Source organism: Protopterus annectens, chromosome 1.part1 (assembly GCF_019279795.1).
Source record: "Protopterus annectens isolate FY-2018-M chromosome 1.part1, PAN1.0, whole genome shotgun sequence".
Lineage (NCBI taxonomy): Eukaryota > Metazoa > Chordata > Ceratodontiformes > Protopteridae > Protopterus > Protopterus annectens.
Genome location: NC_056726.1, coordinates 942,707,804 through 942,720,784, shown reverse-complemented (window position 1 = coordinate 942,720,784; position 12,981 = coordinate 942,707,804). Strand labels below are relative to the sequence as shown.

At 38.7% G+C, this 12,981-nt stretch overlaps 1 protein-coding gene across 2 annotated transcripts in view; it reads right to left on the bottom strand.

Annotated features, from left to right (window-relative positions):
* LOC122813438 overlaps positions 1-5,927 on the bottom strand; it is a 277,358-nt gene extending 271,431 nt beyond the window's left edge. For both annotated transcript variants that reach the window (XM_044085756.1, XM_044085762.1), the window contains exon 1: positions 5,830-5,927. In XM_044085756.1, coding sequence (XP_043941691.1) covers positions 5,830-5,836 — 7 coding nt within the window. In that variant the 5' untranslated portion in view covers positions 5,837-5,927. The remainder of the gene's footprint in view (positions 1-5,829) is intronic.
* Positions 5,928-12,981: the final 7,054 nt, after the last annotated feature.

Genomic DNA, 12,981 nt, shown 5'->3' with positions numbered 1-12,981 from the left:
CTTCCCTTTCTGCTTAAGCCTCTCCAGTGCTCCATCCATTCCCCTTCCCTCACTGTAACTCTCCCCTCTTTTCTTCTCTCCCTTCTTAAATTCAGATCTGCTATTTGTTTTCATTATTTACTCCTTATGCTGTGCTGCCATTTTCCACTTAAAAAAAACTACTATTTTAACTTCCTGCAGTTATAATAACCATGAAACTTACTGTTCAATGAATTTGCTCTGTAACATTCTCTTGCTATTTCTTCAAATATTATATAACGTCTTGTCTGGAAATGTAACTTACAAATTGCAATGGGGCTTTTCTCCCTGGGCCTTCACTTAAAATGGGCTTCCGAGCCCAGTGGACTTTCCCAGTAAACAAATGCCAATAAATAATAAATAAATAAAATAAATTCTGTAAGCATGAAGCTGAAACCAGAGAGAGATGCTGCCTAGAGAAGTAATAAATTCAGAAGTGCTGATCACTTAAAAACACTTCTAGGCAGATGCATAACCCAGGCCCAAAACAAATAAGGCTCTTAGAGTAAACCTGCTATAAAATCTGCAAATGAATAACGTCTCCAAAATGTCAGATTATGAAAAGGCATAAAGAATATGCTAGGCAAGATCGCCATTTGTATTCTTTATGCCTAGCATAAAGAATATGCTAGGCAAGATCGCCATTTGTATTTTAAACACCTTTTCCTTTACTATGTCTGTGTACTTCCATTGCTCATTTCTACCTGGAAACTGACAAATTCTGTTTGCCTGTTTTTAGCCAACTGCTTCCGGTGCTGTGGAGGTCATTTATTATCCACTATTCTGTATACTCAGTCTTTTAAGAACTGCTGTAGTCAAGTGGTTACTATCAAAAACCCTAAACTAAAAATGACTTACTGTTGACCTCCCACCTGCATGAATTACAGTCATAGAAACCTACATTGCAGAGACTCGGTATGTTGATAAATAAAAACTTTTAAAAAGCAATGATCTTGATATTTATCATATGAGCAAAATCGTACCTATCCCAAATAGTGGCAACCACTCAGAGCCTGTAAATTATGTTACAAAACCTATTAAATCCTGTGGCCAGAATGCCACTAAAAAGTTATAAATAAACATCAGACACATTACAGATTTGTCACGTGGTTAACTTGATATGTGATCAGGCTGATGTACAAATACATTTCAGCCATGATCTGAACTATGGATGGGGAAAAGCAATACAGAGAGACACACACACATAGATAGACAGACACAAACATTTGCATATACACATGTACATATAAAATAAAATGAAGCAAGTGCTTCAAACACAAACAATTGTTTTACAACATGCAGACGATTTTGTCTATACCTTTTTGTTGACTTCATTAAAAACACTCTGTATAAATTCTAGATAAGTCATACCACATGCCCATATACAAAGCAGAAGTTTTGTTCATGCTTTCATAATATATTAAAAAATATGATTTTAGTTACATTATACTAATAAAACTTCTCAGCAAAAATGCTATTTTGCATTGATGCATTTGTTTTATTGCTTTTATTAATATTTTTAATAGAGTGCTCAATGTCATTATTGGGTGTTATGTATCAATCAACCTTTTGACAATTCAAGACTTGACACTATTGAGTCCTGAAACTGATTCTCATAAATAACAACAATGTGTGAAACTTACTGCTAGACATTAGAAGTGTGTTTTTTTCAGGGTGGCAGGTATTTTTGTAGTCTAAAAACTTAGCTATTTTTATCTATCTATTTATCTATCTATCTATGTCTACACACACACACACACACACACATATATATATATATATATATATATATACACACACATATATAGATATATATATATATATATATATATATATATATATATATGTGTGTGTGTGTATATATATATATATATATATATATATATGTGTGTGTGTTTGTGTGTGTGTAGATAGATACAAGTATATGCACACACATATCTATACACTATGTACTTCAAAGAAGACAGAAATTTGGACTTAGTATACATTTCACTGTAATTGCACTTAAATTCTCACCATTCCAAGGATTACACTTACCTCCTTGAACATATAGTGGGACGCCTAGAAATAAACACACTTCACTGTAATTAATCAGCTAGCATGTTTTTGAAAGGAAACCAGAACAGAGAAATCCTTCATGGGTATAAGATGCAAATGTAAATTCCCCACAGTCCATGAGTGGGGGGTAGTTATCAAGATGGAACTCCAGACCCTGGAGCTGTGAGGTAGAGATTTTACCACTGAGACAACATGATGCTCAAACTTTCTAGAATGCAATATCTTATCTCCCAGCTCAGCATAGATCCAAGTCTGAAATAACTGGCAGGCCGCCAACCTGAACAAAGAAAATTGTGCTGTAGGTGTACTTCTGGATCTAATGAAATTATTTGAATTGGTAGAACATTCACTACTGTAAAGTTACCTAAAACAGAGGGAAGAGAAAGACCAATCAGGCAGTTTTTTTTTCAAACTGTACTGAATCAAACATAAAGGAGAAAATTATACCTGCGTGGCAAAAAGTTAGCTTTTTTTAACCCATGTTTTATTGAATTTAAACTGGATGAAACGTTGAGCACATAAAAAAGAGAGCCAAAGCATCAGCCCTTAATTCCTCTAGAAACATTATTGAGGAAGATGGAAAAACTGGGACTATTCAATAGCATAACTCCTATTTGCCATTAGAAAAGTTCCTCGGTCATCAGCTGGGTTAATTCCTTTTGCATTATTACATAGCAGACATCCGCATTGACTCTTATTTATTACCAAAAAAATGCAGGAAGAAGAGAAACCCCATTTAAAACTGTCACAGGACGTGCAAGCTAGGGTAAAAGTGATAATGCACATCATGTGAGAGCACAGGGAAAGAGATCAAGCTGCTTAAGGAAGGGTTATAATAGAAATTCAGGGACTAAGAAAATTATAACTGAGGACCAGGTTTTGGTCTCATCTGCAGAAAACAAGTTTTTAGTTAAATGGCAGGGTTCATTTGAAGTAATAGGAAAAACAATTAAGGTAAACTATGGAGACAGGCAAGATGCTTAATAGAAGACTATTATACTATATCAACATTCTTAAAGTACAGACATAGTTTATCAGCAAAGACAAGTGAATCTGGTAAAGAAAGAAAACTGGACTTTGTACTTTCAGTTCTGATGCATAAGTACAATGTTCAAGTCACAGAAACAAGAAGTTAAGCAATTTGTGTTACAAAAGAGTTTTCAGAAAGCTGCCTGCTACAGCTGAATACCACACACAAAGCACCATCTGCTTTAGCCATGATCTTGAACTCAGCTGGTATCAGCATATACCACAAATGGAGCACTGAAGCACTTCAGACCTAGAAAGTGAATGTCGGTACCACATCTCTGACACCCTGTACACAGGTCAGTTGCCCCTTTCATCCCATCCTGGCTATGCTTTTAAAATAAGTGGGAGGAATGCTCCATCTAGGATAACTGAAGAGCCCAAAAGTGAGTGGAACTGTTCCACAGTGCTGGTCCTAAAACCTGATAGAACACTGAATTTCTGTTATGATTTTGAGAAGTTGAACAGCATTAAAAATGTGACCAATACCTATACTGAGGATTGATAAGTTAAAAGAAAGGGTAAGGAAGGCAATACGCTGAACTACATTAGACCAGATGAAAGGTTACTGTCTAATCTCTTTTAATAGCAGAGGTTAAGGAAAATACAGCCTCATATCATTCACAGGAGTATTCTGGTATAATGATCTTTCTTTTGGGCTACATGGTACTCTGACAACTTTTGAAAGACTAATAGATAAGAGCCTTGAAGCCCTCTGCCAACTATGCTGGAGCCTAACTAGGCAGTTTTATTATGCATTCCAAACAGTGGGACTCACATTTGTCTACTGCATAGACTGTATTAAACTCCCTGATGCAAGCAGGACTACATACCTCCAAGAGGAAGGCAGGCATTACAGAGGTTAAATGCCTCATCATAAGGAAGAGTAATGGTTAAACCCTCAAAAGAAAAAGTAGAACCAGTAAGAACAAGGCTTATTCACAAAAAAAAAATCAAAACATGTTAGGGCATTTTTGGGGGGGGGGGGGCTAATGAGGTATTATTGAGGTTTGTGGCCCATTTTTTTTCAATGGTACCATGCCCTCTCATTTTTCTGGCGAAGCAAAAAGATGATCAAGGAACATCATTCTCAGAGCTCATGTTAATATATCTTGGCTTTAATAAACCATTCATAGGTTATATGGATGGATTTGATGTGTGATTAAGAGCAATGATTTTCCAAAATTTAAATGGAGAAGACCATTCTGTCTACATGGTTAGATGACAACCAAGCAAAGCATAGCTAAGGTAGCCATAAAATGGATATTTGGATCTCTATGGCACTATCTGTTGATTAGAGAATTCACTCTACTGAAAGATTGTTTACCCTAATCTGGTTAAATCAACAGCAGGATGGGAAAACTAAACTTTGTAGGTATGCCTTCTCTCTGCAGCCATTTAAATTCAAAGTCCAGTACAGCCCAGATGTGACCCATCACAATGCAGGTGGCATGTCTTCAGCACACAGTCCATCTAATAGTCTTATAATAGATTGTTTCAATCTTGCAAGGGTGGGGAAGGGGCTGTAGTACTGTATATTGGTTCTCACTAAATGGAGGAGTATAGGTGGTCCAAAAATGTGTAAACAGTTCCATAAATAATGTTTATAGCAGTGTTATTGTACACAGACTGATGTTTCTTTAAGTGTTTCTATTAAATTGTATCCGCTTCTTTAAGAACAGAAATATACCTGGCTGTATTAGTAAGAGCAGATTGAATAAACTATTGTATAATAGTATAAAGACAGCCAAGGAGAGACTGTTTCTTTTGTGGAAAAAGACTAGGCAACTAGAACAGTGGCTCTGGGGAAGACAATCAATCACAATGAAGGAAAATCTCGAAGAGGCTGGAAAATATTTCTGCCAGAGGAATCGAGAGAGAGAGAGAGAGAGATAAAGAAGAGAGATACCTACAAAGACTATTTCTATCAGTCGAAGACTGAATAAAAGGTACTTGATGTGAACTTGGTTAAATCACAACACTTTGCTGGGAAGAACCTGTCTTATTTTGTTTTTATATAATAAGCTATACTATTTTTATAAAAACTGATAGTTTCAGCTGTTTTTCTATTCTACTGTATGTGTGTGTATGTGCATTTCTTAAAGCCATTATATTTTGATATGGATGACTTTCTTACCCATGAGCAGCTGTTTTTCTATTCTACTGTATGTGTGTGTATGTGCATTTCTTAAAGCCATTATATTTTGATATGCATGACTTTCTTACCCATGAGTAGCTCATCCTCCTTTGAAAAAGTAAGCATTTAAGCATGCAGGTACTGTTGATACCTTTCAACCTTTTAGCGCAAGAAATAAAGGCTAAAATAATGGGGGGGGGGCAAAGGTGTTAAAATAGGAACAGGTTTTAAATATTGCTCTTATACACTTAAAAAGTTGCTACAATAACAGGGTGTGTGTTTGTATACATTCCCTGAAGGATATCAAGGCTGAAATTCAAATGGATGTCATTATTTAGTGACTTTAATCTTCAGTTTTTATGGGGAACAGACTAAAAATATGAGGCGAAAATCTATACAGTTGAGGGGCACTGTTCCCTCCAGAGGAGATCAAACCATACTGACAACTGAAGTGCTAGTCTAACAAACTCTATCAGGCATACATTCCATTGTTTCTTTCCATACTGAACTCTGACAAAAGTGCACTCAAGGTATTTATAGCTCCTGACTGTTCTGTCACTTTCTCCCAATAATTTCACTGTAACACTTACCCAGCATGTGGATGATGAAACTGATTGTTTCTGATATTCAGAAATACATCCAGCTCATGTCTGTACCCTTTTTAATGTTTCAGTTTTTGCTTGCTTTACTTACCAGAGAATGAAGTGAAAAATAGATATTACTAATTATTGGCTCTTTGAAGGCACATGACCTCTGTACCTCCTAGGGTTCAAGACTCCACCCCCCCCCACAGGTTAATAGCTGCTCAGAGTAAACAAATGTGTTTAACTGATCTGCTTTCTAACTGATAGTTGATTTTTGAGCTTCTTACCTCTTAGACTTGCTTTCTTGAACTTTATGATTTTTTTTTTTTGCTGAACTTGCTGCATGTAAAAACTGGCAAGACATAGTTAGGCTGAAATCCTTAAAACAGTGCGTATTTGTCACTTGTATGGACTTGTTTAAAGTTGTGTAGCTTACATTTGCTCAGCCAATATATTGTAAGTATTTATCTCAGGTGTGCTTATTTGTGAGTGCTGATGCTTAATTACTGATGTTTTAGTTAAGAATTGCATTGCTCTTGAAGTTGTTGCTTGTACTGGCCTGCATACAGAGGTATTAAAGGACCACTACGGGCAAATGATGAAGAAAACATACATTTTGTATCTTGCCATGATTTACTACACCCCCCAAAGTTGCCTGCAGCAAAATAAGTACTCATTCCTAATTTTATTTTGTTTTTACTCTTTTCTGTCCTCATGGGGGCAGACATCGGGATTCCTTTGGAAAGCTAAATCTGTCCCATAATGCACAGACTGAGAACAAATAGCCCTACCATTTGTTGTCAGACTAGACTTCCATTCACTCGGAATGGAACACCTGAAAAAAACTGCCAAGTTTGTGAGTCTGCAGCTTATGTGTCATTGACTGGTATGCGCTGAGTTTTACAAATGTTGTTCCTACTGATGTACTACACATTCTCTGAAAGAAAATTGCAAAAGTGTCAACAAATTACTGAGATAAAAAAGACTTTTCACAAGGAGCAATTTTGCAAGTTTCAGTTCCTGGCCCGATTACTCCTCCCATCTCCCCTCCTTCAGTGGGCTACAGTCTCACATTTCCAGCTTTACTAGATTCAACTATTTAGTCAGCTTTGCATAACAATAGACATCAAAAAAAAAAAAATCACAGCCTGGTGTGCCACTAAATCTGTTCCCTTGTCTGTCTCTATGTCTCTTCACTTCTGAATAGCATTTCCCAGGAATAAAATAAAAACAAAACAAAAAAAAAAGCAAACGCATCATTCCAGAATTTAGGTCAGTCTATCCTTTTAAAATGTGCACAGTAAAATATTCAACTTATAATGCATTCTGGCTGCTGACATGGTTATCTTTACATAGTTATTATCTTATAGTATAACCTGAACGTATGGTATTTAATGATAAATTTTACAACAGTTCTCAGTTTCTTAACAATGACCTCCCAAGCCTCTGATGTGACCTAGTACTTTTTCTTACTATTGCTTTATCCAGTTTGTCTTGATTGTATACCTGTAGCATGTCTCTCATCCTCTCAGCAACAGACTCCTGGAGAAAACTTCCAAAGCAGATACTTGTATTGAAAGAGTAGCAGCAGCTGTAGCAGTGATACCACACTCCAAAACAATGCACTCAAACGTAGTACTGACAAACACAGGGGAATGTATATGTCTGAATCAAGCAGTGATGAAATTGCTAGGGACTTCACTGAGCACAATTTTACTCAATCTCTCCATTTCATAATCCATAACATTCGCACCACACTGACAAAGGCACACCTCCACCTTCCACAAACACAGCTACCCACACCCATACAACATACCAGTCAAATTTAAGGCTTTTCCCACCTCTCTGCAAAACACTGCTGTAATGGCTTTGGCAAACAAATGAAAATGATTGATGGGTGTTGGTTCAAGACTCCCATCCATATCTCTCAGCAGTACAGATTTTTGCAGAAAGTCCAGATTTTTTTGTCTGGTTTTCATAAAATTGCAGTTTTCTGTCAAATCACTGGCAAATCATTAAACACTGAAGTCAGAAAGTTGACAGACATTTGATTTTCAGACTTCATATCCTTAAGAAAATTCACTCTAATGCAAAATCTGTTTATCAACTTTCTAAGTTTGTAAGTGCAATATTTATAAATTGTCCCATTTTTGGGCCTTTGTCCCCTATTGTTTCTAGCCTTGTCCAGATTTCTTGTTCTATAATGTTGAGAGTTATGCTGCCATCCCTTCCTACTGGAGCCAGTCCACTGCACTTGCACAAGTGTCCCCCTCAGCAGGGCAGCAAGCAGATATCAGTGCATATTTGCTTTATAGTTTTTTTACACCACACACACACACACACACACACGCACAGTAAATCTTGTCGTCCATGTTATTTATTCTTTTCCTTGGTTTTGTTTCTCTTACTTGTAATGTTGCTTTTACTCATTTTTTCTCCTGCCTCCCATATCTACCCTAATTATTACTTCTAACAAATACTTTTTCTCACTCTTTCTTCTCTTCTCCTCATCCTCTTTATCCACTATTTGAAGTTTTCCACTTTCTCACTCTTTCTTCTCTTCTCCTCATCCTCTTTATCCACTATTTGAAGTTTTCCACTCTGAAATTTGCTTTATGGCTAAATAATGAACTGTCACCCTTACAAGGTTAGGACATTTCAGTGCTACATAATATTGTATTTAGTCTAATAATAGGTTCATAGGTAGTTACTAGGCTATCGGCCTAAGGGCCTAAGTAAGCCTAGCCAACAAGTTTCCCTGGCTTATGCCACCCAAGAAAGTTATTTTCCTGTGCCACTGTCGAGCAGAGCCAGAGTATATTTTCCTATCTCCCATCCACTCAAAGATATTTCTTTAAAAGTGCTAATGAGGAACTTTGCTTGACATAGATGGGTAGCTTGTTTCAGAGTATGGGAAGTCTCTGGGACAGGATCTCCCCAGCATGTCCTGTTTATTGTGGTGACAAGGTTTAGGTCCCTAGAGTGTGTAGCTCAGAGGGATTGGGATTTCTTTAGATGTAGCATGTCCAACAGCTCTGGGTTTGACATAGCTTTATATGTTGGGCAGAAATCACCTTGGAGTAGGCGATATGTTACAGAGTAAAGCTGGAATTTTTTTAGATGGTCAGTGTAGGGCATCTGTTTGAGTCCAGTAATCATCTTTGTGAGGTACTTCTGTGGCCTTTCCAGCTGCTGCAAATGTCTTGTGAGGTACATTCCAAAAGGGGCGTTGTACTCTATAATGGGTCTAATGAGTGTCAAGTAAAGGGGAACAATGACCTCTTTTTATCCTGGATGAGAACCCTTTTGTGATGAGGTGTGCCACGTAGAAGGACTTCCTGACTACTGTAGCGATGTGATTATCAAAGGAGGGACTACTGTCCACCTAGGTCCCAAGGTCTCATCACACATTCGTGTTAAGTAGACTACCACCTATGTGGTAGCTCGGTTACACTTCATATCATCGAAATTTCATTTCACCGAAATTCAAATCATCGAGACCAAATCATCGAAAACTCATTTAGTCGAAAACTCATATCATCGAATCTCAAATCATTGAAAACTATAAAGCAACTATAAATAACATCCCGGACACTGTTTACTAAGTTTATGCAGGGGGGCAAGCCCCCCTGCACCCCCCATGTGGGAGCTCCGACCCCCACACCCCCATAATTAAATATACCAACTCCAAGTCCGCACTACAGTGGGGTTTTCCCCCACTGTAGTGCGACCTTGGAGTTGGTATATTTAATTACGGGGGGTGTGGGGGGCTCCCACATGGGGGGTGCAGGGGGCTTGCCCCCCTGCATAAATGTAGTAAAAACTTTGTGGAATGTTATTTCTAGTTGCTTTATAGTTTTCAATGATTTGAGATTCGATGATATGAGTTTTCAACGAAATGAGTTTTCGACGATTTGGTCTCGATGATTTGAATTTCGATTAAATGAACTTTCGATGATATGAAGTGGAATTGGTAGCTCACTAGTACAGAGTTTTTACCAAAGGGGATGACAATGCACTTTTTGGCATCGAGCTTGAGGCCATGGCTCTAACACCAGGCATCTGTATCATTGAGGCCCTTCTGTAGGATGTCCACATCATTTGGGGAATTGACTATGGCTCCTAGTTTGCAGTCATCTGCGAATTTCGTTAGCCAGAGGCCTTCTGTGTTTGGTATCTACTTCTCTGAAGTACAAGCTAACAGGAGAGGTCCCAGGACTGAACCCTGTGGTACTCCACTTGTCACTGGTTTGATGTCAGATTTGGAGTCTGCAACTTTTACAGTGTGGGTTCTGTCAGTGAGTCAGTTGGCAACTCCTCTTGTGACATAGGGATTTATACCTAGTTTAGTGAGTTTAGCTATAATTCCAGAATGGGGATGATGTAAAAAGCCTTGGTGAGGTCAAGATATGCTGTGTGAACCACCTAAGCCTCATCGACTGCCTCAGAGAAGTCGATTAGGTTCAGGATGCATGATCTGTCTTTCACAAACCCGAACTGGGTGGGGTCCAGAGTTTGGAGGTTACCAATGTCTTTGTTTATGAGTTCCATGACGATACGTTCCATGGCCTTGCAGATCAAGCTCATCAGGCTAATAGGACGATAGTTCCCAGGATCAGTGGTGGCTCCCCCTTTGTGGAGTGGGATAACTGTTGCTATGCACCATTTAGTGGGCACAAAGCCTGATGTGAGGCTATGATTGACATGGTGCTTAGGTGGGGAGCCAGTTCGTTCTGAAGTTCATGCAAAATGCAGCCTGGGATGTTGTCCAGTCCCATGGAAGCTGTGTTTTTGGCTTTAGAGAGTGCAGCTTTTACCTGTGTAGTTGTGATTACAGGGACTCTGCATCCTTCCTGTATAGATATGGGCCCTTTAGGGTGTGAGAGGGTGGTAAAGATAGCACTGAACCTATCTGCCAGAATGTTGGCAATATCAGTTGGTTCTGTAATTTTCATGCCGTTGTGCTGTAACTCAGAGCAGATCTGGGTGTTGCCATTGAGATTCTTGACATAGCTATAGAATGCTTTGTGGTGGTCCTTAGAATCAGTGGTGATTTTATTTTCATAGCTAGCTTTGGAGGCTCTTATAAGGGATCTCAGCATCTTACTGAGGTTGATCAGGGAGCTCCACCACTCATGGGATTTTACTCTCTTTTGCAACAGTTTCTTCCTTCTGTTGTACAGTTTGATTATGGCAGGGGACCACCAGATTGGCTTCCTTATTTTGGAGGATAGCTTCTTGGTTCTGTTTGGGATAGCAAGATCCATGCACTCATGTAAGTGCTTATAGAGTGCATTTGTGTAAGATTCAGCAGTTCTAACTGTATTGTCCATCTGCATGGGTATCATGAAGTTCGCCACTTCTGTCTTAAGAAGCATGAAGTTGGCTATGGAGAAATTTATTACCGTGGTTTCCTTAATGGGGGTGGGGGCGGGATGTGGATATCTAGGGTGATTAGCTTATGGTTGGATCTGACCAACAAGGAGTTGACTTTGGGTGTGGAACACCGGTCATATATGTTGGTAATGGCTAGGTCTAGGATATTGTTGCCCTTGGTGGGGCTGTGGATAAGTTGATCCAAGTCACTAGAGTTTATGAATTCCAGAAAGCATTGAGCAAAGGAGTTGATACATGAGTAGTTTTCCCAGTTAATGGTAGGGTAGTTGAAATTGCCCATTATCAGGGTGTTTGAACCCTAATATTTTCCAGTATATCAAGACAAGAGGAGTGGGAATGCTGGGGCATGATGGGGGATCTGTAGCAAGCTACAGTTTGGATTGCAGTTTTGCCCAGAGATAGTTGCACTTGGTTAACCTCGGATGCATTATGCTGAGCAACTAGCCTGGAGGTGTGGATATCTTTAATGAATATGGGCACACCTCCGCCTTTGATGTTCCGGTCCAGGTTACGTGGCAGAAAAGTGTGGTATGAGTTATAGCCTGGTATTGCAGGGGTGCTCTTTGGAGCCTTGAACCAGGTTTCAGTCACTGCACAGGTATCGATGTTCTCCATTTTAAGGCGTGCCTTGAGTGAGTGCATTTTGAGATTTAGACTTCTAGCATTGAGTAGCATTACCCTCAGTTTTTGCTTGTCTGTTCCTGTTACATTTGAAACTTGTTTAAAAAAGGCACTATAGGGGCGGCATGAGCCTTAGCCAGTATCCAGAATCCCATGGGCGACAGGTGCAGGCTATCTCTGGCAAAACATCATGGTCTGTCGACCATGTCGTCCCAGGTAGACAGATACTGGATCCACTTAGAATGACACCAGAAGCTTAGCCAATTGTTGAAGTCAATCATTTTGTCCTTGTACTGCAGTATCATTCTGGGCAATGGCAGAATGCTACTCAGGGCTAGGGTCATACCTCCATGGGCTACAAGATCGGAGAGCTCTTCCATGTCTCTTTTCATGTAGTCCAGGGAGGCATGTCTCAGGTCATTCACACCAACATGAACAATGACAGAGTCATATTTGTACTTGTTGTGGAGTGACCTGAGTGCATGGGTTATGTGGCAGATCCTGGCACCCGACAGGCAGCTGACAGTAACCTTCTCCTTGTTTAGCCTGGTGAGTGGGACATCAGTGTGCCTGACTATAGATTCACCTATGACTAGTGGGTTGGGTATGTTGTTTTGCCTAATATATTATATATGTTATAATATATTATATATATGTATATATATATATATATATATATATACATATATATATATATATGTTTGCCCATAATATCTGAATAAGTGAGTGGAATTTTCATGACAGCATCAAGGAAACATTTTCCTTCCTTCTGTGTTTTTTTTCCTTAAGTTTTGGATTTTTCTTGGTATATTGATTTATTTTCTTAGTATATTTTATTTTTAATTTATTTTCCATTTGTTTACCAGGTTAGTCCGACTGGACACAAGATGACCTTTTTCAGCGAAGGCTGGGGGAGAAAAGCTCCAGGTACATAGTAAACAATTATAAAAAATAATAAAAATAAATTATACAAACATAGCTATTTTGTACAAAGAGCATAGAAAATATAAAAGGAGTAAAATCAGAGAGTTTTACAATTGATGCAGCATACACAGTGGTTAGAATATTGAGAAACAATTAAGTCTTTTCAGGCTTGTTGGCTGTTGGTGAAGCACCCTCCAAGAGGAAAAAACGCTGAGA